The 23960-nt window shown below is 46.4% G+C and overlaps 1 protein-coding gene across 8 annotated transcripts in view; it reads left to right on the top strand.

Annotated features, from left to right (window-relative positions):
• Window positions 1–23960, top strand: part of asxl2 (ASXL transcriptional regulator 2) — a 430279-nt gene that overhangs the window by 293843 nt on the left and 112476 nt on the right. For 6 of the 8 annotated variants that reach the window (XM_072498968.1, XM_072498970.1, XM_072498975.1 and 3 more), the window contains 2 exons: window positions 3401–3509; window positions 6383–6494. The exons of the other annotated variants lie outside the window; for them this stretch is intronic. In XM_072498968.1, coding sequence (XP_072355069.1) covers window positions 3401–3509; window positions 6383–6494 — 221 coding nt within the window. The remainder of the gene's footprint in view (window positions 1–3400; window positions 3510–6382; window positions 6495–23960) is intronic. 8 annotated transcript variants of the gene reach the window in all.

Genomic DNA, 23960 nt, shown 5'->3' with positions numbered 1-23960 from the left:
AAATTTAACGTTGGGTGTGAAAGCCGCTGGGAAACCAGGCAGTGGGGTTATTTTAGCATTCACAACCTCTGCTCCTGGCCCTGACGGAGGCTGAAAATCTAAGTCCAATAAACTCCATTTTTGTCTCCACAGTGTCTGCCTGATCTGAGTATTTTCAGCATTTTCTATTTTTTATTTAGCAATTCTGAAGTTAGATTAGAGATTCAAAGATTGTTTATTTCCCCACTGAATGGTGGAACCAGCTCTGAGTGGAAGCTGGACTTGGGTATATTATTTTAAAATGCTGCATGTGTATAGTCAAGGAAGCAATTGAGAGATTTAGGATGGACACACGTTATCAATAATTGTATAGATCATTATGGCTCCATTAGTGCTGGCACCACGGATAAGACACTTAATGGAAGTGGGAGCCCCCAAAAAAGGAGGAAGAACAAAGGGGAGATAATTGGCAGAACAAAATGAAAGAAAGAAAATTAGATAAAAATAGAAAATGGCTGTAACACAATCCAGGTGGCTTGCAGCTGAAAGAGAGGGAGAATGTTTCAGGAGTAATCTTTCAGGAAAACATTCAAGCATCAGATAATTTGCTTGCTGCTTCTGCTTTCTCTGTACAAAAAGACAAATGAAATGAATTCCTGCAGCTTGCGCCAACAGGACTGGTTTAGCACACTGGGCTAAATCGCTGGCTTTTAAAGCAGGCCAGCAGCACAGTTCAATTCCCGTACCAGCCTCCCCAAACAGGTGCCGGAATGTGGCGACTAGGGGCTTTTCACAGTAACCTCATTGAAGAGGGGCTGTTTAGCACAGGGCTAAATCACTGGCTTTGAAAGCAGACCAAGGCAGGCCAGCAGCACGGTTCAATTCCCGTAACAGCCTCTCTGAACAGGTGCCAGAATGTGGCGACTAGGGGCTTTTCACAGTAACTTCATTGAAGCCTACTTGTGACAATAAGCGATTTTCATTTTCATTATATTCCAATTTTAAAGCCCACTCTTAGAATTTAACAAAGCCAAAGAAATGCTAAAAGCAAAAACAGAACAATCCGAGCAAGGTGTAGCACTTACTGGCACAGCAATTTGACTCCATGGTGATTCAGAAATTAATAGCTTCCATAATCCAGCTAGTTGGTTATTAAAGCTATCCCTTCTTCCATATCAGCATGTAGCATGCTCCCAAAATAAAAGAACTCCAGAGTGTACTGATGAGCAAACCAGCCATATCCAAAACACGCACAACTTACGAAAGAAAGCCGATAGAAAGTTATTTGAAAATAAATCTGTCAGAAATATGAAATCCATAATGCCCACGCAAATCAACCTCCAACAACTAACCCTGTTTTAGAAATGTATGATTGAGAGAAATTTTAAGATTGTTCAAAAAAATAAATGACCTTGAAAAAGAAATAAACTACAAATCCTGGATAGGCTGAAAATAGAAAAACCATCAGTTTATGAAAAGAGAAAATATGTTAATGTTCCATGTGTTAATCTGTTACCAAATTGGAAATTGGAAGATAGGTCAACTTATTAGCAGTATTGAACCAAAGGGAGAAAGATCAAACGAAAGGCAAAAATGAAGGGTCCTGACTGCTGTCAGAGAACATTGTTGCCTTTTCAGTAAAGAAGCATATTGCTAATCTCAGGTTTGGCATCTACCCAGAAATTAGTTCAAGATTTTCCTGAATGATGGCCCGGAAAGATTTTAATGGAATTGAAACAAAACTTGTCTTTAATATAGAGAAGTGCCCTAAGGTGCGTTACAGAGGTATAATCAGACAGACAGAAATGGATGGCGAGCCAAAGTAGAAGATAGGGCGAGCAAAAAGCATGATCAAAGAGGTGATTTTTAAGGAGAGCCTTCAATAGAGGCTGATAGCATGGTGGCGAGGTTAGGGAGGGAATTCCAAAACTGAAGGAACAGCCACCACTGATGGGATGAAGGAAAAGGGATGCACAAAAGGTGCACATCACAGAGATGAAGAATTCCAAGGGGGTGGTGCTGGGTCTGAGAAGGTTGACAAGGTGGAGAGAATTAATTCAAAACACAAGGATGGTCATTTCAAATAGCTGCTTTGAGACCAGGAACCAATGGACATGGGGTATAGGTGTGTAGGGCCACCGGTAAGGGTATGAAAAGAGCTGAAGTTTACAGAGAGTGGAGGACGGGAGAATGACAGGAAGAGTACTGGAAAAGTTGAGTCTGACAGTGACAAAGGCAAGAATAATAGTTTCAGCAACTGTTTGCTCAATCCAGGGGAAAACATTTGCAGGTGCCTGATGACACTTCCTACAGGAAGGACTTAAGTTTTGTCAGCTCAAATATTCTTCCATAGATACCATCAGCAAATTAGTGAATTTTAAAGATTAATTTATTGACAAATTTTCATAAACATAGGGTTGCCAAATATGATTAAATGTATATCTGGAGGCTTCATCACATGGCTTTCCCGCACGCTCCAGCCAGTACTCGGCCACATATCAATCATTCTTCCTACGACAACTGAAAAACAAAAAGATTCATTACTGAATTGGATGATGTTTGACTGTTGACCAAAGAGCCTTTTTTTCCTCTCATTTTCAATATTTTTACAGCTGTTAAAAAGAGAAATTAAAAGAAAATAACGAAGAAAATCCATATATTTTAATGTTCTGATTACTTTTCCCCAGCATTACACACAGTCGTGTCCTGGATTTGGATCTTCAATTCCTGGAGACTCCAGGCTAATCTTGGAGGCTTGGCTACCCTGCATACACAAAATATGGAAGCTATTCATGCTTTTCTTTGCACCCAAGTTGATGCCAACAGCTTTCCTGTAAATAACTTGAATATTAATCCCAGTAACCTGCTTCAGATACAACACAAGGCATACTTGGCAACTTGTGACATCTCATTCTTTGAAATATTAATATTTAGTCCTTTTCGAGAAGAGTTGCAGCAGATTTTTACCAACATTTCTGGAACTAATTTTGTTTTTGACATGTTATAGCCATTTTTTGACCCAAGATGCTTGCCATTTTGCCTGAGTTAGAAGTGAAAGCATTTCAGAGAGCTTCTGAAAATTCCAAAGATAGGTTGGATTTTGCTTATTTGGAACAAAATCCAACCTATCTTTGGAATTTTCGGAAGCTCTCTGAAATGCTTTCACTGTACCCTTCTATACCCTTAAGGACAAAAGTACCTTTCTGACTGTACTATAATTACTCAGAAAATCTCATCAGAGTGGATATGAATTACAGCTAGATTCTGGCTGCAGAACAAGGCATTAATAGGCAAGGTTGGCACCCTGTAGTACTGTACTTTCTTCATGAAAAATACATCAAAGAACTTTGTAATCACAGTATCTTGACTTACAAATGTTCCAAGCACCACATTCAATTGATGTTATTTCTGTTTCTCCTAGTGGCACCTCTCCATTGGCTTGCTTGAATGCTATGCTTCACACAAATTCTAGGGGAGAAGAAGGTATTTTCTATAAGGTACCTGGCCGCATGGGAGTCTATACTTTGAAGGTGAGTTTTTCTCAAAGAAACACAATAATGCTATCTTCTAAAACTAGTTTGTGTACTTGGAGGAGCAACGGATAGATTATAAACTATTGTAATTCTGCTTTCATTTTAAAAAATTATTAATAATAATCTTTCTTCGTGTCACAAGTAGGCTTACATTAACATTGCAATGAAGTTACTGTGAAAATCCCCTAGTCCCCACACTCCGGCACCTGTACGGGTACACAGAGGGAGAATTCAGAATGTCCAGTTCACCTAACAGCACATCTTTCGCGGCTAGTGGGAGGAAACCGGAGCACCCGGACGAAACCCACGCAGCCACGGGGAGAAGTGCAGACTCCGCACAGACGGTGACCCAAGCCAGAAATCAAACCTGGGACCCTGGTGCTGCGAATCAACAGTGCTAACCACTGCGCTACCATGCCGCCCAGTTACCAGTGATAATCAAAGTAAGAAGAAGAGTGTCGGGGGAGGGGGGGGGGGGAAGCATTTTTAGGATAAGAAGCCTCATGTCAGGTGTAAAATGGCGGATACAGAGTAAGCTCACTTACTCAGCCCTCATAATGTTATTTTAATCTGCCATTGGTAGAACAATTCACTATTTCACCAGTGCTAATTTTTCCATTCCCTGTATCCTTATGGTAGCCCTGTGAGATTTGGTACTAATTTATAGATGGTTTTGTGTTCCAAACTCATAACCACAAGGAACTGGGTTGAGATAACTTGGGATCTGGTGCGGGTATGATTTCAAAATCATGGAGTGGGATTCTCTGAACCCCCGCCGGGTCGGAGAATCCCTGGGGGGGGGGGGGGGCGGCATGAATCCCGCCCCGCCGCTCTGACACTGGCTGCCGAATTCTCCGCCGTCAGCTTTTGGGAGGGGGCAGGGATCACACCGCACTGGTCGTGGGCCGTTGGCAGCGGCCGCCCGTTTTCGGCCAGTCCCACCGCCGTGAAATAGACATGGTCCATCCCGGCGGGACCTGGCTTGGAGGGTGGCTAGCGGAGTCCGCGGGGGTGTGCGGGGTGATCCGGCCCGGGGATCAGAACGCTAGCGGTTCTGCGCATGCGCCAACACATGGCGGCCCTTCAGCCTAGCCCCCGGAAGTGCAGAGGATTCCGCAACTTCCGGGTGGCCCGACGCCGGAGTGGTTCGCGCGCTCTTGAAGCCGGCATCAGGCCATCGCGCCAAGTACGGGAGAATCCCGTCCATGGCCTCAGATGTTGTCTCAAATCCTGACGCCTCCAGGACAGTTCAAAATTTTGACGGGGTTGGAGGTGGGAGATGGGGATGAGAGGTGGCATGGGGAAATGGGAATGGGAAACCAGCTCACCTCCCACTAATGACCCGATAAGTTTCTTTTAAGAACTTGGAAACTAGCTGGAGAGGCTGAGGGTGGGTATTTCAACGGGCAAATCAGCAAACTCAAACAGTCTGGTATACGTTAGTGCCCAGGTGTAGGGTTCAATCTCAGCAAAAGTATTTCTATTTGTGTAAGTTTAATAGACCAACTTGCACTTTACCTTTGCGTGCATCGCCACTTTTCTCTGTTATAGCGCCTGGCCCTTTGAGGTGCTGTCTGTTCTGTTCAACAAAGCAGCAGCCCTAACATGGCTGCTTCCTGCCTTTGCAATTGGCATCAGGCAGAACACTCACCTTGATGTGATTGGCATCGCTAATTGGCCGTTGAATTTGCCTCCTACCCAATCAGGGCATTTATATTTAAATATAGCATTGAATTAGCGATAGGGTTGGGACCCGAAATTCATCCCAGTGTCGGGTTCCGGACCTTGCTTTGAAAATCTGGCCCATTGTGTTGATTACTGAAACAATCAAATTTACTAAATTAATTTCATGATTATATACTGCAAGAGTACTGGAAGATGACGTTTTATGCTATTCTACAAGTACCTAGTTTCTCCACTGGTGCTGTCAGAAGCAGAAATCAGACCGTTCTCACAAACAAAATAATCGTCTTTGGGTTGTTCTCATGCCCCTCCTGTCGGCTGACTCAGTATACAACCACATCACTCCACAGGTAACGCATGACACAGAATATTTGCCTCCACATTAATTAAGTCCCAACTCATTTGATTACATCTGGAATATCATTGATTGTTACATGTTTGATAAAATTAACTTCAACTCCAGAATTAAATGGAACAAGGGTTGAAGATAAATCTACTATATTATATTGTATCTAGAATAAGCTTATGCACATTTACGTTCTCCGGCTATTTAAATTATTTCTGTCATTGTCCAGTTTATTTGACAGTCTTGCTCATTTGTCCCCAGCCAATAACAATTGAAACCAGTAGTCAGTATCTCTAAACTATATGAGTTCAGAAAATCAGGAACAGGGGAGGACATGTTAATCTATTTAAACCAATCGAATGGTGTAATATGTGCTGCTTTGTAATATCTGGGTGAATATTTGAACAGGAGTTACTTTTAGGAAAAATAACACATTTAATAATTTTCCTTTTTAGCAGATCCTGAAGATTTGGGAAATGGTGGGGAAATAGGTTTTTTTTTCGGTTTAGCAAACCTTAATTCCATTGCAAACAGAGGGAGAATTTCCTCAGGGCTTCTCCCACTCTGCTACCAAGACGTCAGAGCAAGTTTGTCAGAAACCCTATTTACTCACGTAAATCCAATTTGCATGCTTAAACAATATTTCTGACAAATCTATTGTGGTGGATGAGGAGATGCTCCACGGCAATTGGCTGTCAGTAATCTTCTGCCGACTATGTAACGCAGCTTTTCAAAAACAACCATTATTGCTCATTGCCAATTAATCTCAGATAAAGTAAGTAATGAAATCAGAGCTCTGAACTACAGTAAGTAATATTGCCTCCCTCTTTTGGTTCCTCAGAAGGATGTCCCAGATGAAATGAAGGAGCTGTCTGAGATGTGGGATGACAGCAGTGATGCTCAATCAGACTCGCAGAGCACAGAGAGCAATGAGAAAAGAGAAAGAAAGAGAAGTAGGTGGAATTTGGAAGACGTTTCAAAGTTGAAAATTAATCAGGTGGCCTCCAAAACTATTAACTTCTTTGTTGGGATGAATAAATTAACCTGTGGCTCTTCACTGTGCCACATTTGGTGGCAGGGTACATTTAATCAGGTGGGAGGATAATGGGCAGAGATCCCACTGCCTACCTGCTTTGATCTGTTGCCATTCTTTTCCTGTGTGGCTCTGCTCTAACTATGGCAATCAGTGAGTTTGCCCTCCTTTCTTTTGAGATCTATGTTCTAATGCTCAGAGTCGCCAGGTATCAAATGATACCACCACAAGGTTCAACTGGCTATCAATCAAAGAGCCAAACACCAGTTAGTTAGTTCAAGGTCAAGGGTACTTTATTTGCGCACAATTAGTCATGCAACATAAACGCTACTAGTTAACTACACCTATCGACTAAGACAACCTGTACTTAACCTCAGGCACCCGGCTTAGGTCAGAGGAACAGTGGCCGTTGTTCGATTCTAGATCTATCAAGTCTGGAGAAGTAACTGCTGCTCAGCTGGGCTAATCCGTCTGGTAGCGAGCGCTGAACTTGGACTTGCTTCTGGTGGTGATGCGATTGGACATGGACGTTGCCGGGACGCAAGGTCCAAATGAGGACGAACATATGGCGGACTCTCTTCTTATACTTAGGGGTTTTCACGCTCTTTTGAGCGGTCCTTCAGTTTGGAACCCACTAATTGGGTGATCCCTGATCACTCTGTTCGATTCCTAACCAATAAAGGGGCGGTGCCTGAATGGCTGGGCGTGTCCCAAGCGGTCACTGACCCCGTTGTTTACGCTTCCCTTGAACAGGGAGTGGCTCCGAAATGTCTGGGACTGTACCGGTCGCTCGAGTACCAGTCCTTTGTCTTGGTGGAGATGGGCCATCAAAAGCTAATCGACCCATCAAAATGCTAATTGGTCGGAGTTTCAATACCGTCTGGACTCCTTGTTTGCAACTATACATTTCAGGCTCTGGGCCTGCCTGAATCTTGCTCTGTCCATTTTACTCGCTAGGCTTTGCGAGTTTCTCTGCTCCTGGTTGTAAGTGGCCATCCCAGATGGCTACACGCCGTCCTCTTGATCCTCAACGCGAAGCATGAAGGATCACAATACTGGGTCTTCTCCTGTCCTCTGACATGCCGGGTACCCTCAATCAAGGACAGGTTCTACCCTACTCTGTCCTATGGGTCAAAACACTTACCTAAATTTCCCTAACACATATCTAAAAATTCCTAAGGGGGCATTTAACATTCAATCCTATATTCCATTCTCCTTATACAAAAAAAGGGAACCCCTAACTGTCTCTAACTAGACTATACTCATGCTGCTATTTAACAATCAAATAACTTATCTTACAACACAAATAATCCAATCGCAGTATCACATTCCTTCTTATCACTAACATTCATATCCAGAAAAAATAGCTTTTATTAACGAAACAACAACCGCGGAATTTATTAAAGAGAAAGGTTCAGAAAGAGTGTGGGGTTTGCTGGAGTCCGAGGAAAGGGGCTCTAAATGTATATACTGGAGGGCGGGAGGCTCTCCTTCTCCATTTCCGCAATCTGATCGTCTGGATGAGACTGCACAATATGGCTATCACAAGTAAGGCTTCCACTGTGTATGACAGGGAGTACCATTTAATGAGATTCTCACACCATGTGGGGGTATCAGTGGCTGGGTCTGTGTGTGGTGTAGTGTCCGGGCTGGGGGTGTTGTGTTGGGTAGTCGCGTTCTGGGCCTGTGTGGTGAGGGAGGTAGAGGTAGGTAACGCGCGCAACTGGACTGTTCCAGCGACGATCATGATGCAGATCATCAGGTTCGTCTTCATTCTGTTCATGCTTTTCTCCGTCATTAAGTATCTTCGTATCTTCCTAGGGGTGCAAGCATAATATCTGTTATTATCTTGTTGCTTAACATCTCGTTTGTCTGTCTGTTTCTCCTTAACGTCAATTTCCCATTAGAATTGTCACCATATGTGACTCCTTCATTTTTTTTTAAAACAACCATTTGCGGAGAAAAGAAATCCGAAAAACATTCTGTCACAGTGCGAGCACACTCGCATCCTGTGTTTGATGGCTGAGTGGGCAGACAATTTCTCTGTCCTCTGCAAACTTGTGTTTCCAACCAAGTGATTCTGACATGTAAATAGTAGGTGGAGGAGGAATAGCAACTGAAGGGGCAAAGTGCATTCTTTAAACCACAGGAATGAAAAAGAACAGCAAAAGAGTTTCGAAAACAATTCTCCGAATGGGGTGCATATGATCCGCGACAGGGCAAGAATGGGTGGGATCCCCAGGTAGGGCGGTGACCAGTGCCGTTACTCCACTACCCGAGCTTGGATGACCAAATGTATAAGGGGTCCTCAGGCAGGGCGGGGATAAGTGCCGTTACTCCACTGCCTGAGTGACCTTCCAAGAACGGTACGAATTTGGAAGTATATGGGCTCCAACAAACTTGTTTCCTTAACTGCCATGTGGCGTCAGAAGAGTAGGTATGACTGTATCAAGAAATTATCTGTAAGGCTGAGACACACAATCGTTCAAGAGAGAACATACAACATTTAAAAACAAACTAAAGATAAAAGTTGGCAGGTTCCATCAGAGTGTAGGACACCGTAAATCTCAATCGGTTCCTGACTCTCATCATCTGGACACCTCAAGGTTCCATTCCAAAAAGAATCTCAAAGGGGTTACCATGGTGAGAGTCAGACTCGGAGTCATCACCATCTCCTGGGTGCCAAACTCGTGCGTGGAGTTTTCGTGCTAATGCGGTGTGTGCCGATGTGGGGTCCATTTCATCATTCCGTGTCAGACGACAGGAATTATCGCAGTGCCAATGTTTCATGTTCCGTAGGGCGGTCGGGGCAAAGGGGTGTCGGTACCGTCGGGTGGTGGGTCAGATTCCGGTGTGGGCAAATAAATCGTCTCAAAGGGGCTGAACATATCATGGTGGGTGTCTTTGGGGCTGTAGTGACTGGGGCCTGGTCTGTATGTCCGTTGTTCGGGTCTCTCAGGGGCGTCAGTTGTGCTGTCGCTGTCGCGAGCAGCCAAATCAACCGTTAGGGTGAAATTTGATGCTGGGGGCGGGGTCAAGGACATGTCTGTGGATGTGCTGCTGCTGCTGGGGGAGGGGGGATTGGGTCGTCAGTGGACGGGTCTTCATTGTCTGCCATTGCCAACGAGAGGTGGTGCGAGTGGCGGCACTGCGTTCCATAAAACTTAAGCTGGTTTACATGGAACCATCCTGACTTTCCATTAGGTTATGTGATTTTATAAACTGAGGGGCTTACTTTGTCTGAGACTGAATATGGTCCTGCAAATTTAGGGGAGAGGAATGAGCTGGGGTTGTATAAGAGATCATCACTTGCTGTCCGACTGTATACTCTGTCGGGTGTACTGTCTTATCAAAGCAGGCCTTACTCTGCTCGGATTTAGCGCCTAGTCGAACAGCTGCAGAGATCTGTGCTGCTTTAACATTTTCTAACATGTGCTGGACTGCTTTCTCATGGGTCAGGGCGGTGACTGCGGGGCTGGCCATATCAAGACCAAATAAATACTCGGTACCATTCATGGGTCGTCCGGTCATGAGGATATCCTGTCGAACTCGACACTGTGTTTCTAATACACATCAGTGTGAATGGGAGCACTGTGTCCCATGTCGTGTTGTGCTGCTGCACCATTTTTCTAAGTGTGGCCTTTAGTGTCCGATTCATGCGTTCCACAATGCCGCTGGCCTGCGGGTGATAGGCAATGTGAAACTTTTGCTTTATACCAAAAATTGTCATGACATTTTTCATGACCCTGCCTGTAAAGTGCGAACCTTGGTCCAATTCAATACTACGGGAGAGTCCCCATCTAGTAAAAATTGCTCGGTTTGGATCTTTGCCGTGGCTTTGGCTGTATTTGTTCTCGAGGGGAAAGCTTCGACCCATTTCGTAAATGTGTGATTACCACCAACACATATTTGTATCCATTTCTGCAGGGGGGGGAGGGGACCAATATAATCTAACTGAAGATTTGTCCACGGGCCGTTTACAGGGCGGGTGTGTCATAGCTGGGCTTTTTTCGCATATCTATCCGGGTTCTGTGCACAAATCAAGCAATTTTCAATGTAATGGGATACATCAGTTTTCAAATCAGGCCACCAGCAGAGGGGTCTGAGGTGGGCAAGGGTTGATTCAATCCCTTGGTGTTCATGTCCGCCATGGAATTTGCAAATGATTTCATTCCTGTCCTGGGTGGGGACTACATAAATGCCATCTTTTAAAACGATTCCCTCATGGATCGCTAAAGAATTCCTAAACTTTTCGTAGGGAGCTGAGAAGTTTCCTTTTAAAATTTCCAACAATGTCTCGTCTTCCTTCTGTGCCTGGGCTAAGTCTTGGATGTTAGTCTGTGAGACCTGAACTGCATGTACTGGGGCACTCTCGGGGGTTGCCAAAAGTGGCCATGTCTTCGCCAGGGCGTCAGCTTTCACGTTAGCGGGTGGGGAGGAACGATGGTGACTTCTTACTTTAATTATGTCATATTTTCTGCCTTTAGCTGTCTGGAGGATGTGATTGGGTAATGGCGCTGAGGGTAGAGGTTTTCCATCGGCGGAAATAAATCCTCTAGATTCCCACAGGGATAGGAATTCTGTCAGGCTGTTGCAGACGTACAAACTGTCTGAATATATATCTGCTGGGGTCGGGAACAAATCGGGGTGCTGGACAATGTAAGCAATGGCTGCTAACTCGGCTGCCTGCGAACCTAAATGTCCAGGCAACTTTAATGCAATCTCTTCTAAAGCGCGTCCCTGCGAGTCCTCCACATAAATCCCACATCCTGTGATCCTTTTTCCATCAAAGACTGTGGAGGAGCCATCTACATAAATTCTCAATGCTTTGTTTGTGGGCTGGGTCGTCGGTGGTTGGATGCCTGTCTTTTTTGGTACCGACTTGGGAACAAAGGGGCCTGTACTGTGCTTGGGGGCAATGATCTCGCACTCGTGTGGGGTTCATAGTGCAAATTGTCGGCCAGAAAGGTGTGCGTTTTTGTCCGTTTTACGGTAATGTCGTGTCCTTGTTAGGAGTAGGTTCCATCGCGCTGCTCGAATTTGGCTTACTGTGCCGTCTTTTAGTCTGCCGTCCAATGAAGTCTGTGTCAGGGCGTGCTCGGTCAAAATGGTGATGGGGTTGAGTCCGGTTATGTACGAGAAGTACTGTACCGGCCAGAAAACTGCTAGTAGGTGCCTTTCGCAGGCTGAATATCCCTGTTCTACTGGATCTAAAACTCTTGAGGCATAGGCTACGGATCCTAAACGATTGTGCCTTTCCTGCAGGAGTACGGCCGAAAGGGTTCGGTCAGTGGTCGCTACCTCTATTGTGTATGGGGAGTGTGGATCTGGGGCCTGCAAAGCGGGGGCTGTGATTAGGGCGCGTTTCAACGCATCCACGGCATCCGTGTGCTGTGGAAGCCTTTTCCATGGGGCCTGTTTCTTTAGGAGCTCGGAAAGTGGGGCTGCTTTTGTGGCAAAACCGTCGATGTGGTTTCTACAATATCCAACCAGTCCTAAAAATGACCGGAGTGCTGTAATGTTTTGGGGCAAGGGCAATTTTACAATCTAGTCTATGCGTCGATGTTCTATTTCACGCTTCCCATGCGTGATGACCGTACCTAAATATGTGACCTTTTCCTGGAGGATTTGGGCTTTCTTGGGGTTAATTTTGCATCCAATTGTGGTGAGTAGTCCTAATAATTCCGAAACAAGCGAAATGTGCTCCTCCTTGGTGTCAGTCTGTTGGAGCAAGTCGTCCACATGCTGAACAAGGCATTCAGGGCGGGAAAATTTAGATAAGCCGTTTGCCAATTGTCTGTGAAAGATGGAGGGGGAGTTGTGGAAGCCTTATGGAAGGCACGTCCACGTGTACTGCTGTCCCTGGAAAGTGAACGCAAATTTATACTGGCATGCTTTGTCCAGCGGTATGGACCAAAAGCCATTGCTGATGTCCAATATGGTGAAAAGTTTTGACTGGAGTCCCTGTTTTAACATGGTCTCGGGACTCGTGGCAACGGTGGGGGCTGCTAGGGGAGTCACTTTGTTCAATTCCCTATAATGGATGGTCAGTGGCCATGAACCATCTGGTTTTCTTACTGGCCAAATTGGGGCATTGTTTGTCGATGCTACGGGTCGAATCACTCCTTGGTTTAATAAACTTTGGATTACTTTAGCTATCTCTCCCTCGGCTTGCTGGGGGAAGCCGTATTGTTTCTGGGGCTTGGGATCGGGACCTGTAATGTTAACCACTCCTGGGATTTTGCCGCAGTCGTGCTTGTGCTGGACAAACGATGCCTTATGTCTTTTCAAGACCTCACTGACCGTCTTGTCTGTGGTAATGGTTTGTGGATCAAACCAGTGCTCTCCTACTGAGCTGATTCTGTGTGCATAATCTCCTAATGTGAGCGTGATGGGGGATCGTGCTGCTCTAGCCATTTTCCATATACATCTATTAACTGGGTCGAACGAAAGGTTGTGTGCGCTCATGAAATCTATGCCCAGGATGGGTTCTGCTGCCTGGGGTAAATCTACTAAAATGACTGAGTGTTGTGTTTGAATATTGCCAATCTGTGCATCCACAGGGGCTGTGATGTGTCCCTGCTGGAGGTGACCTGTAAAGCCACTAAGGGTAATGGTGTCCGTAGTGGGCTATATCTCTCCCTGGTACATGGTGGAGGAGTTTAACGTGGTTCGGGACCCTCCTGTCTCCCAAAGGAACTCTATTGGGTGTCCCCGGACTGTGCCTGCAACTACCAGTCTTCCGGACTTATCCCAAAGGTGTGTCGCAGACCCAAGTTGGGGAGCCCGAACACCGTCAATCGGTGCCGTTTATGGCCGAATTATCCACTCGAGCGCTAACACTGTGGATGGGTCTGCCATTGCTTCAAGGGGGGGGGCGTTTGCGTGCTGATTCCTTTGCTGCTTCATGGGGGCATTGCATTCTCGTGAGTAATGTCCGCAATCATAACATTCCTGTGCTTTAGGGTGCTGCGCTGTACCTCTGCCTTCATTCACCCATGCGGGGTTATGGTGTGCCCTTACTGGATTCATTGTGGCGTCTACTCTCTCCTGCTCTGTCTTTCTCTGTATAAACTGTTCCCAAGCTCTCGACAAGCGTTTTAGAACCCACACTTCATTATGTGCCGGGTCTGAGGGGTCGTATCTGGCACATGCCTTCTGTCCTGCCTCTGTGGCATGGGTTACTAGGGTACGGGTCCATTTGGCTGTATCGTCTACTGATAAACGGGAGCGGGCTAATTCACCAAACACCGCGGTAAAGTGGATGCAAAGACGTCCAGCAAACGCTGTTGGATGCTCTCCCTTTTTCTTTTTTTTCTTCTTTGCTCCCTGAGCGTCTGCAAGCGACTTTCTCTCCTGGGGATCCCTGGTCACCCCCCCCCCCCCCCCCCCCGCCCACTTAAGTCTCCTCTGCTCTACTTCTCAGCTGCTCCCCCCCCCCCCCCCCCCGAGGCCTGACCTGCCAGGTCAGCCCTGTGCATGGCCCTAGCTCGACGCTCCTCCCACTCTCCCTGGCGCCCCCTGACCTACGCTAGCTATGCTGACCCCTGCCATTGGCGCCCGTCTGTCTCCCACCCTCCCCACACACACCAACGACCCATTAACCTGACTGTACCTCATTGTGCCCTTTCAAGTCCCTTAACCAGCCCCTAGCCCATCCCCTATCAGAGGCCCTGATCTCCCGCCAAAAGGCAAAAGGTACTAAGTACAGGGCCCCCTTTGCAGGGCCCCTCTCTTCCCCCACCCCCCTCCTCGTTGCAATGTGTACACCCCCCCCCCCCCCCTCCTCGTTGCAATGTCCCAAAAACACCCTAAACAGTGCGCCCTCTAGCCCCCGCTCTCTGTCCAGGCTGAAAATAATCTTGGATAAAACATTACAGTACAGGATAATTTAACAAACCACTGCCACACAAAAGCTCTGAGAGCCCAGAGTCCTTTCGTTCAAGTCCAGCTTCTTCTTTTAATAAAAGTCCACTCCTAGTCAGAGCAAGTTAGGTTAACAGACCGCCGCCACTGTACAGCACTGAAAAAGCTAAGTGCCCGTTAGTTCAAATCCAGCTTCTTATCTTTAATGAAAGTCCAAACCTGTTCTGGTGTCTCAAAGTAGTAGTGGAGTTCCTAAAACGTAACCCAAAGCTTCGCAGGATACAGCATTCCAAACCTCCTTTTTGTAGAGGACTGCCTTTACCTTGATGAATCCTGCATGCCTCTTGGCCAGCTCCATTCCCAAGTCCTGGTAAATGCGCTCCTCGCAATTCTCCCATCTGCTGCTCCTCTCCACCTTGGCCCATTGCAGCACACGTTCCCTGTCAGCAAGTCGGTGAAAGCGGGCCACCAAGGCCCTCGGTCGGTCGCCCGTCCTGGGCTTCCTTGCGGGGGCTCTATGCGCCCCATCCCACTCCAGGGGTCGGGGTAAGGTCTCCAAACCCATCAGCGCCTCGAGCATACCCTTCACGTATGCACCCACATCCGATCCCTCACAGCCCTCGGGGAGGTCCACGATCCTCAAATTCTGCCTCCTGGCTCTGTTCCCCAGCTCTTCCAGCTGCTCCTGCATCCTCCTCTGGCGGGCGTTCAGCTCCTCCACCTCGTGCTCCAGCTCCGTTACCGTGTCCGCCTAGCTGGAGAGCTTCACCTCGACCTCTCTGAGCGCCTTCTCTTGGACCCTGTGTCTCGACCATTCGGTCCATTACCCCTCTCATCGTGTCCAACGTGTCCCTCTTCAGTTCGGCGAAGCAATTCCTGAAGAACTCCATCTGTTGCTCCCTTGGCCAGTGAGCCTCCGCTCCCTGGTCCCTGCAGTCCGCCATGCTTCCCCGCCCGGTCTGGGGTCCCCGCTGCTCTCGATTCGATCCTTGCCGCTCCACTCGACCACTTCTGGTCCAGCTGTCCATACCCCAGGGGGAAAGCCTCTTCCCTATCGTCCCCTCCACCGATTCAGGTCGCCAGGTACCAAAAAGGTCCGTTGCAAAAGATCCGTTTGCCCATCGCGGACAGGAACGATCCGACCTGCGACCTGCTTCCTCGAGGGTGCCACCGGAAGTCTGCTCTCCCTTTTTCTGTCGGCACCGGTTGAGTCCCTCTACCGGATCTCCTCTGTTATAGCCAATGGCGTCTAAAATGGCTGTTTTCATCTCTTGGAGGCTACCTCCTCCTACATTTTGTGGGTCGGGAAGGGCTGAACTAAGGCACATAACTATGAGCATTACCTCTTCCTGCTTGTCTAAACCGTACATGAGGGTCTGTTGCTTCACGAGTTCGAAAAAGTGGTGGGTCTGATGTGGGGTGGAAAGTCTCAATCTTATCGCGGGCATCTCTTAACTGGGTGATGGTTAATGGGGTTGTATACACAAAATCGGGCTGGTTTTCCGTGGTGACCCTGAGCTGTGTGGTGATGGGTTCATTGGGTTGGGTGCTGCCTGTGCTGTCGGTGGTGCGGGTGCTTTCCTTTTTGGGGCCTGGGGGGCTCTATTCTGGTTCTCTGTCTCACTTACGTACCGTTGGGCCGTTTCACTGAGTTCCTGCCAATCGAGGCCGTCTTCCTGATCTAACTGTGGGCCAAAGGTGTCTCTGAACCCATTCTGAACAAATAGCAGGGATTAGAATTTTGCAATTTGCTGCCTGCACTTGGCAGGATCCACCGAACTCTGCCTCTGTTCCGTGGTGGAACTGTGGAGTGCTCGGAGGGCTGCCTTCAAATCATCGCATTGTTTCCTCAACTGTTCTACCTGGTTCTCTGTTTCTTCTCTTACCATTACAGCACGTTGCGTGTCCTGGTGAGCCTCATCATATTGAATCTGGAAGCTGCTGAGGTGGGCAAGACAAGATTGATGTGCCCCTTGACATCATCCGTCTCCTTGTCCTTCGCCGCGAGCTGCTCCCGGAGCTGCACATTTAATCTATCGCTTTCACTAATGTTTCCTTCTCTGCTTCTCTCCTTCTCCTCAAGCTGTCTGCGGAGCGTCCTCACGACCTCCTCTGTGCCTCGCAATTGTGCCAGACAGGACACGATTGCCATCGGCTTACGAACCTTACTTAAACTTTTCTTGTGAATCTCGGTCAGGCTGTCCCACCAAGTCTGTCCTATGCTGCCAGGATCTGTTTCCTCATTTGCGCAAAATTCCGACCATAGGGGCCATCCTTTCCCCTTTAGGTATCTCCTAAGCTCTTCTTCCCAAATGGGACACTGTTCTAATCTGTTGGTCGCTGCGACCTCGGGCTCTTGTGGACGCAGAAGGCGTTCCATTGCCTTCATGGCCATCCCTACAATTACTTCTGTCTCTGCCGGAAATTTGGAACAAGGGGGAATAAAGCGGTGGTGCAAACACGGGTACGGCTCAAGCTATTTCCTGGTTTACGCAACTCACGAAAGTTTCACGCAACAAAATCTATCGAGGGGACTTATATCCCTTTGTTAGTCCGCATGCAAATTACACACTTCCGAATTTTGGAGATTTGAGCGATACTGGTTTCCCTTGTGGTTTCTTTTACTTTGCCAATTTGGATTCTAATTCAAACGCTTTTGTGGGTTCTGTCGGACTAACGCGGTCACTTCTGTGTCGAATCCCACCAGAGTAGCCAATAATTGTGACCTTTTTTTTCCTGTTATAGCTCTGCTCTAACTATGGCAATCAGTGAATTTGCCCTCCTTTCTGTTGAGATCTATATTCTAATGCTCAGAGTCGCCAGGTATCAAATGATACCACCACAAGGTTCAACCGGCCATCGATCAAAGAGCCAAACACCAGTTAGTTAGTTCAAGGTCAAGGGTACTTTATTTGCACACAATTAGTCATGCAACATAAACACTACTAGTTAACTACACCTATCGACTAAGACAACCTGTACTTAACCTCAGGCAACCGGCTTAGGTCAGAGGAACAGTGGCCGTTGTTCGATTCTGGATCTATCGAGCCTGGAGAAGTAACTGCTGCTCAGCTGGGCTCATCCGTCTGGTAGCGGGCGTTGAACTTGGACTTGCTTCTGGTGGTGCTGCGATTGGAGATGGACGTTGCCGGGGCGCCAGTGTTGATCCCCAAATTTCTTTCTCTGTCAGTCTGGCCTCAATAAAAGTTGAGATGGATTCGCACGTAAAAAGAAGTTATTTATTTAGCTTGCAAGCTTGATTCATTTCATAGAAATATAAGAGACATCCAGTTTCCTATATCCCAGAAAGCGAATGAACAAAGAAACAAAGGGATCTCTGCAAATCAATTCAAATGGTATCAAGTTTCACATACTCGACGGACATAGGTCAGCCTATGTCCCTCCTGACCTGTTCGATCTATTCTGATTGGCTCACTTCCAATCCCTTTCTCTGGCCCCTATCAATGCAGCATCACTCTCATAGACACACCTCTTCCTGCTTTTTCCATGCGGTTTCAAACCCCTTTGTCCCTAACTGCCAGAATCAAAGTGGCTTATTTCTACATACATTAACTAGTATCTCTAAAGTAACTATTTTATATCACATTCGTCACCAGGTCCAAAAGAGGACGAACATATGGCGGCTCTCTTCTTATACTTGGGGGTTTTCACGCTTTTTCGGGCGGTCTTTCAGTTTGGACCCCACTGATTGGGTGATCCCTGATCACTCTGTTCGATTCCTAACCAATAAATGGGCGGGGGTCTGGATGGCTGGGCGTGTCCCAAGCGGTCACTGACCCCGTTATTTACGCTTCCCTTGAACAGGGAGTGGCACCGAAATGTCTGGGACTGTACCGGTCGCTCAAGTACCAGTCCTTTGTCTTGGTGGAGATGGGCCATCAAATGCTAATCGGCCCATCAAAATGCTAATTGGTCGGAGTTTCGATACCGTCTGGACTCCTTGCTTGCAAATATACATTTCTGGGCCTGCCTGAATCTTTCTTTGTCCATTTTACAATGGCTTTGCTAGGCTTTGCGCGTTTTTCTGCTCCTGGTTGTAAGTGGCCTTCCCAGATGGCTGCAGATCCAATTAAGTTGGTCGTTGGAAGGCCCATGGAAGGTCTTCCTACCCTGCTGCCAATTGAGTTGCTTAACTAGTCCATTAATGTGCATTTACAGGCCTGAAATTGCCACAACTGGGTAAAGGGGGCTCCGCATGCGGGTTGCTTGCTGGCTCCTATGGGTGTCCCTCATTCAAAGGCATCCAGTGCCTTATCGAGGGACTCAGCTTTGGGAAGAGAGTGGTCTGCTGTGAGCCATCCCCTTGCCCTTTCTGCTGATTGACCCTTCTCAGTCCCTCGCAATCTTCTCCCCTCACGCCAACACTCATCTGTGGCCCGGGATCCAGCAACAATACTAGGCCTCATGTGAGTTTTGTACCGGCAGCAGCCACCACTTCCCTGATGATGTAGATATTCGTTGGCGCTGCCGGCCTGTGATTGTCAGGCAGGATTTCCGCCCCTGAGATTCTTGATCGTGGGAAGGCCAATACATAATACAGTGAGCCTTTCCTAAAGTCGCTACTCAAAGCTCTTGCTGGCTCACATGCCACCAGAGAAGAACCCCATCAACTCTATTAAATACCAGTTTCCATCTGTCATGTCTGTGAAATTGGAACTAAAGTTCAGGCTGATTAAGTGCCATTATCTGATAATTATCACTTCTGTATGAGATGTAAGCACATAAGCGATCCAATGGCCACGCTGCACCCAAAAAAAGATCTCGCCGGGGCGCAGCGTGATCAATAAAAGCCGGGAGACCCTGCTCCCAGGATCTAGCTGTCCCGCACTTTGTAGGCGGGATTACTTTAGAAAATCTGCATGTTAGAGCGGGACAGCTAATATGCAGTTTCCCCTTTGCCTCCGAGACGTTGAGCGAGCGCCGTTCAGCACTGCTCCCCTTTGGGCACGGTGGTAACCTGGCACTGCTGGTGCTACCCAAGCACCCTGACAATGCCATCTAGGTGCCAGCCTGGCACTGCCAAGATGCCCAAGTGGCACTGCCATCCAACAGGGGTGCTGCCAGATTCGCACTGCCAAGGTGCCAAGCTGGTATTTTTTGTATGCTGCCGATCAGGCCAGGGGTGCCCTGCGCGGGTGTCGCGAGGGTTGTGGAGGGGGGGGGGGAGCGTGGCCAATTGTGGAGCTTCTCGATGTAGAAAATGGGGCTATGTGCGGCTACGGCCGCGAGTTCCCCGCTGAGGCCCCTTATTTAATGCGAGTGACGTTGTATATCCGTGTGTTTCTTGGTTGAATCACACCCAAGCTGTCCTATCACTCCAGGGCAATGCCAAATTCATCTAGGCAGAAGATATGGGTGTGACCTTTTAGGATGGTGGAGGCTGACACATCCCACCGACTTTGACAGGCCCGCTGCTGATGAGTCTTGATTGGCAGCAGGCAGGACTTGTGTCCTCAACTGTATTAAAGTCACACCCTGGAGAGCCTGTATGGTCTTTTCAATTCTATTCATTCCTATGTAATTCCCACATTGGCAGTTCCAAGGTTGAGCTAGTTTTAGGAGGAGCTCTGCACTCTATCTGACATTCTCCCGTGCGGCTCATTTAAATGTGTCCAAGCCTGACTTTACCTGCGCCCGTAAACTAACAGCCTCCTCAGCGAGGCCTGGAACAGGCGCTGTTTAGTACTGTTTCACCCAATGCCGGTGAGGAAATCCCCTCCAAACCAGCTCAAAATTGCACTTAGGGCGGGACTGGTAGATCCTGCTGGCGGGCCACCTCCGCCGTCGAAGAACACATGGCGGGGTGGTGGGAAAATCCCGCCTTTTGAATTTCTTTGGTTGAATTGTGCCCTGTGTGTTGCCACAGCAACTCATACTTTTTGGGGGTCCGATTAAATTAGTCAGCTGAACGGCCAACGTGGATCAGTCTGGTGCCAACAGCATGGCATTTGATCCCCGTTTTGTCTGGGGTAGATTCAAGACCTGCCTCTTTGCCCTGCCAGTTGTGGAGATTGCAGTGCTATGCATCAGACCTGCCTTCGGGCAGAGAACTCAAGAAGATTAAGTTTCTGGAAGAATACCGTTCTCCTTTTGCATATGGTGCTATGATTTTAGGCTACGCTGATTTATTGACTAACTGAGTAAAATTTGCAATTAAGAGATGAATTATGGCAACAGTTGGAATTGAGTCAGTGCACATGCATTTCATTCAGACCTCGCTCCACAAAGGAGTGCTAGCAATATTGCAATAATTGACAGTTGGGTAAGTTTATCTTTAATAACTTAATCTTCCTGCTGTGCAAGATGGGTCATGTCTGTAATATGCTGGTATTGCATTGAGTGAGCCTCAGTTTACAAGATTTCCTGATTTCTATACATGTCAGAACATTCCGTAACAAAAATAATTGGGTTGCATTACCCTACAGTATTGTTCTTTTTGAATTTAATGCACTCTTCACAAGCCCATTTCTTTTTAATATATATATTTTTAAGTATGCAAAATGATGAAAGGATTCTCATTAAAAGGGAAGGAGAGACTTGCATTTATATAGCACCTTGCATAGCCTTGAGTGTTCCAAAGCACTCTATAACCAGTGAAATACTTGTGAAGTGTGGTCACATTGGGCAGGAGCCTTCGGTCCCCTAGCCACATGTTTCCCGTTGGCAAGCCATTCACTGGAGGCGGGATTCTCTCTTCCCGCCTGTTGTCAATGGGATTTGCCATTGAAGCCACACCGCTGGAAACCCGCAGGCAGGTGTGCACTGCCAGTGGAAAAAGAGAATCCCGACGGCAGGAGAATTACAGCCTGATGCGCAATCAATTACTCTCGAGACAAGGTGAGTCATAACTAATAGGCTTTAATCTGCTAGAACTGTTCCCCAGCAGCTTCGATACAGAAAGTGAAGGCTGCTGGGACGGCATTGGTTCTTATACTCCGCCTCACAGGGCGGAGCATATGTACATCAGTCAATGGTAGACTCCTGGGTCTAGCCAATGGTCATCCGCCTCTCAGGTACCGCAATACCTGGTATTACCACACAGCCATTGTAATTACAGCAATAATAACTTACAATTATATAGCACCTTTAAGATATAAAAATGTCAGAAGCTGCTTCATAGCAGCATTATCTGCAAACATTGACACTGAGCTACATGAAGAGAAATCAGGGTAGATGAGGAAGGAATTGTTTTTTTAAAGTAGCAGAGAGGTCTGGGGAGGTAATTCCAGAGCTTAGAACCTCAGCAGCTGACGGTACAGATATTAATAATTAAAATAGTTTTAAAATACAAATGGTCTAATTGGCGAGGCAGTGTGCTTGACGCCCAATTAGTAGCACCATGAACCTTAAGAAGGCAGGAACTGCCTGGCACCAGCGGCAAAGGTACATGGCAGCCATTTTGGAGCACCTGCTGCCTTGCTGATTAGAGTGAGCAACTCCTCAGAAGGACATGGAGGTGGAACAAGGTTGGAAGAGGCCATGGAAAGGAAGGTTGGAAGCAGCGATCCGTGCTAGTTAGCACTATAGATTAGATTTCTCCCGTGGCAAAACCACACCATGCACTAACTTGCTCAACACTGTTTTAACTCGCTTGGAAAAGCTTTGAAAATTTAAATCCCTAACGTGCAGGCCCCTTAACAAATTCCTGAAGGAGCTTAAGGGCCTGTTCATTGGTGGTGGCCGTGTTACCTGCTTCCTATAACACACCACCCCCAACCCTTGCATTTTAGACACATTCCCTCTCTGGCATCTTTAAGAGTAACTAAAAGGCCTCTTTCTGGTCCTCCACCCAAAAAATGAATGTTGCCCATACAAAATGTAAATAAAGCTGTTTCAATTGCTAGAATTGAAATATATTTGGCATGGGTTCCATAGCTACTGATTTACAGTGTTTCAGCACATTTCTCTCCTCTGCATGTTTGTTTGACCAATAGAGCTAGTGGACGGTTGAACAGTCAACTGACAGGGAGTTAGTGACTTGACTTCCAATCCATGAAACATGGTCAAGTAGGTGATGGTGATAAAATGGGTAATAATAACCTGTATAATATTAGTGACATCATCCAGTATTCCTAAATAAGCAAGTTTGTCTTGCTTGGAGTGCATAGTTCATCATGCAATAATGAACCTCTTCACATTCCCTGTACCTTCTTAAATTCAATATCTCTGTTGTAATACTAACTGGGAATATTTTGCGTTTTTGATTGGAATTTTTTTGCTGATTAGTAAGAAGGCTACTCTTGAAATGTAAGCCTGCATTGCAGGGGTAAACGGGCAATGTTTACTCAGTGTATCTTGACAGAAAGTAAGCATAAGAGAAGCAACCGCAAAGTGAAGTACTTCTAGCAAGTTACCAAAAAGATATCCATTTTATTAAATGTTTGTCTGTTAGTTACACAATCCCTTACTCGTACATTGATTTGGATCGAAATTATCTAAAAAGCTGTTTGTCTCATGTCAGCAAATTACTTCATGTAAACTGTGTATGGGTCTGAATTTGCTGTCAAAGTATCAATGAGGTTAATGATACATGATGATGGTATTTATGGGTAAATGGTACAATAACGTCAGGCAGGGAACAAGTGCACAGTTGAGCTCAAATATCCAGAACTTACTGTTCAAGTTGTGCTGCTCTGCCATTAACCTTCCTAAAGTGACATTTCACTGTAGGTCTCCATTCATATTCATAGAATCCATAGATATTCATTGAATTACATGAAGTTGTTGTATTTATGTAGTAGATATGAACCAAACTAACCACAGAAAGTTAAGTCATGACATTACAAGCATAAGTGCTCTTTTGGCAATGTGAAAATTGTTAATTACGATGAATCAGCCTTTCTAGCACTGACAACAAATTATTACAGATGAGAAGGCTCATTCTTTCAGCTATTAATTTTTGTTGGAGATCTTAAAAATTCAATTGTTTTTATTTTTTAATCTTTCCTTTTTCTCACTCTCTGAATCCAATCTTTCTGTCCCTTTCTTTTTCTCTTTATGTACAGGTTTGGTGTTGAAATTGGCCACTCTAATTTCTACATTTTTCTCAGTCCTTACACAGTTAATTTCTCAATTCTTCAATCTTATTACTTAAAGATAGAACCTGTTGCTTGACCCATTCATTCAGGTTCCAGTTTCCCTTGCTGTGCCGTTATCAGCTTGCACTGGTGATGCAGAAAAACGTTAGAACCTCAACATACCCAAATAATTCTTAACAAATGCCAGACACCATTAAGCTCTACTGCTACGTCAAACATTGTCCATTATCTCCATCAAAACTAACAAAACGAACCACAGAAAGTTGTCTTATTATTAGCAAAAGTACCCTTTTAACAATGAGATAACTGTGCATCACCCTCTCATTATTTGAAGTACCAACTGTTGTTGGCAATCTTAAAAATGTAACATTAGAGAGATCAGCTTGACTGCTTCACGCATGATCAAACCAGTTGGAAACCTCACTGACGTGACCTCACATTGGCACAATGTGAATATTTAG

The sequence above is a fragment of the Scyliorhinus torazame genome, chromosome 4 (assembly GCF_047496885.1).
Source record: "Scyliorhinus torazame isolate Kashiwa2021f chromosome 4, sScyTor2.1, whole genome shotgun sequence".
Lineage (NCBI taxonomy): Eukaryota > Metazoa > Chordata > Chondrichthyes > Carcharhiniformes > Scyliorhinidae > Scyliorhinus > Scyliorhinus torazame.
This window is presented reverse-complemented; position numbering and strand designations above follow the sequence as displayed.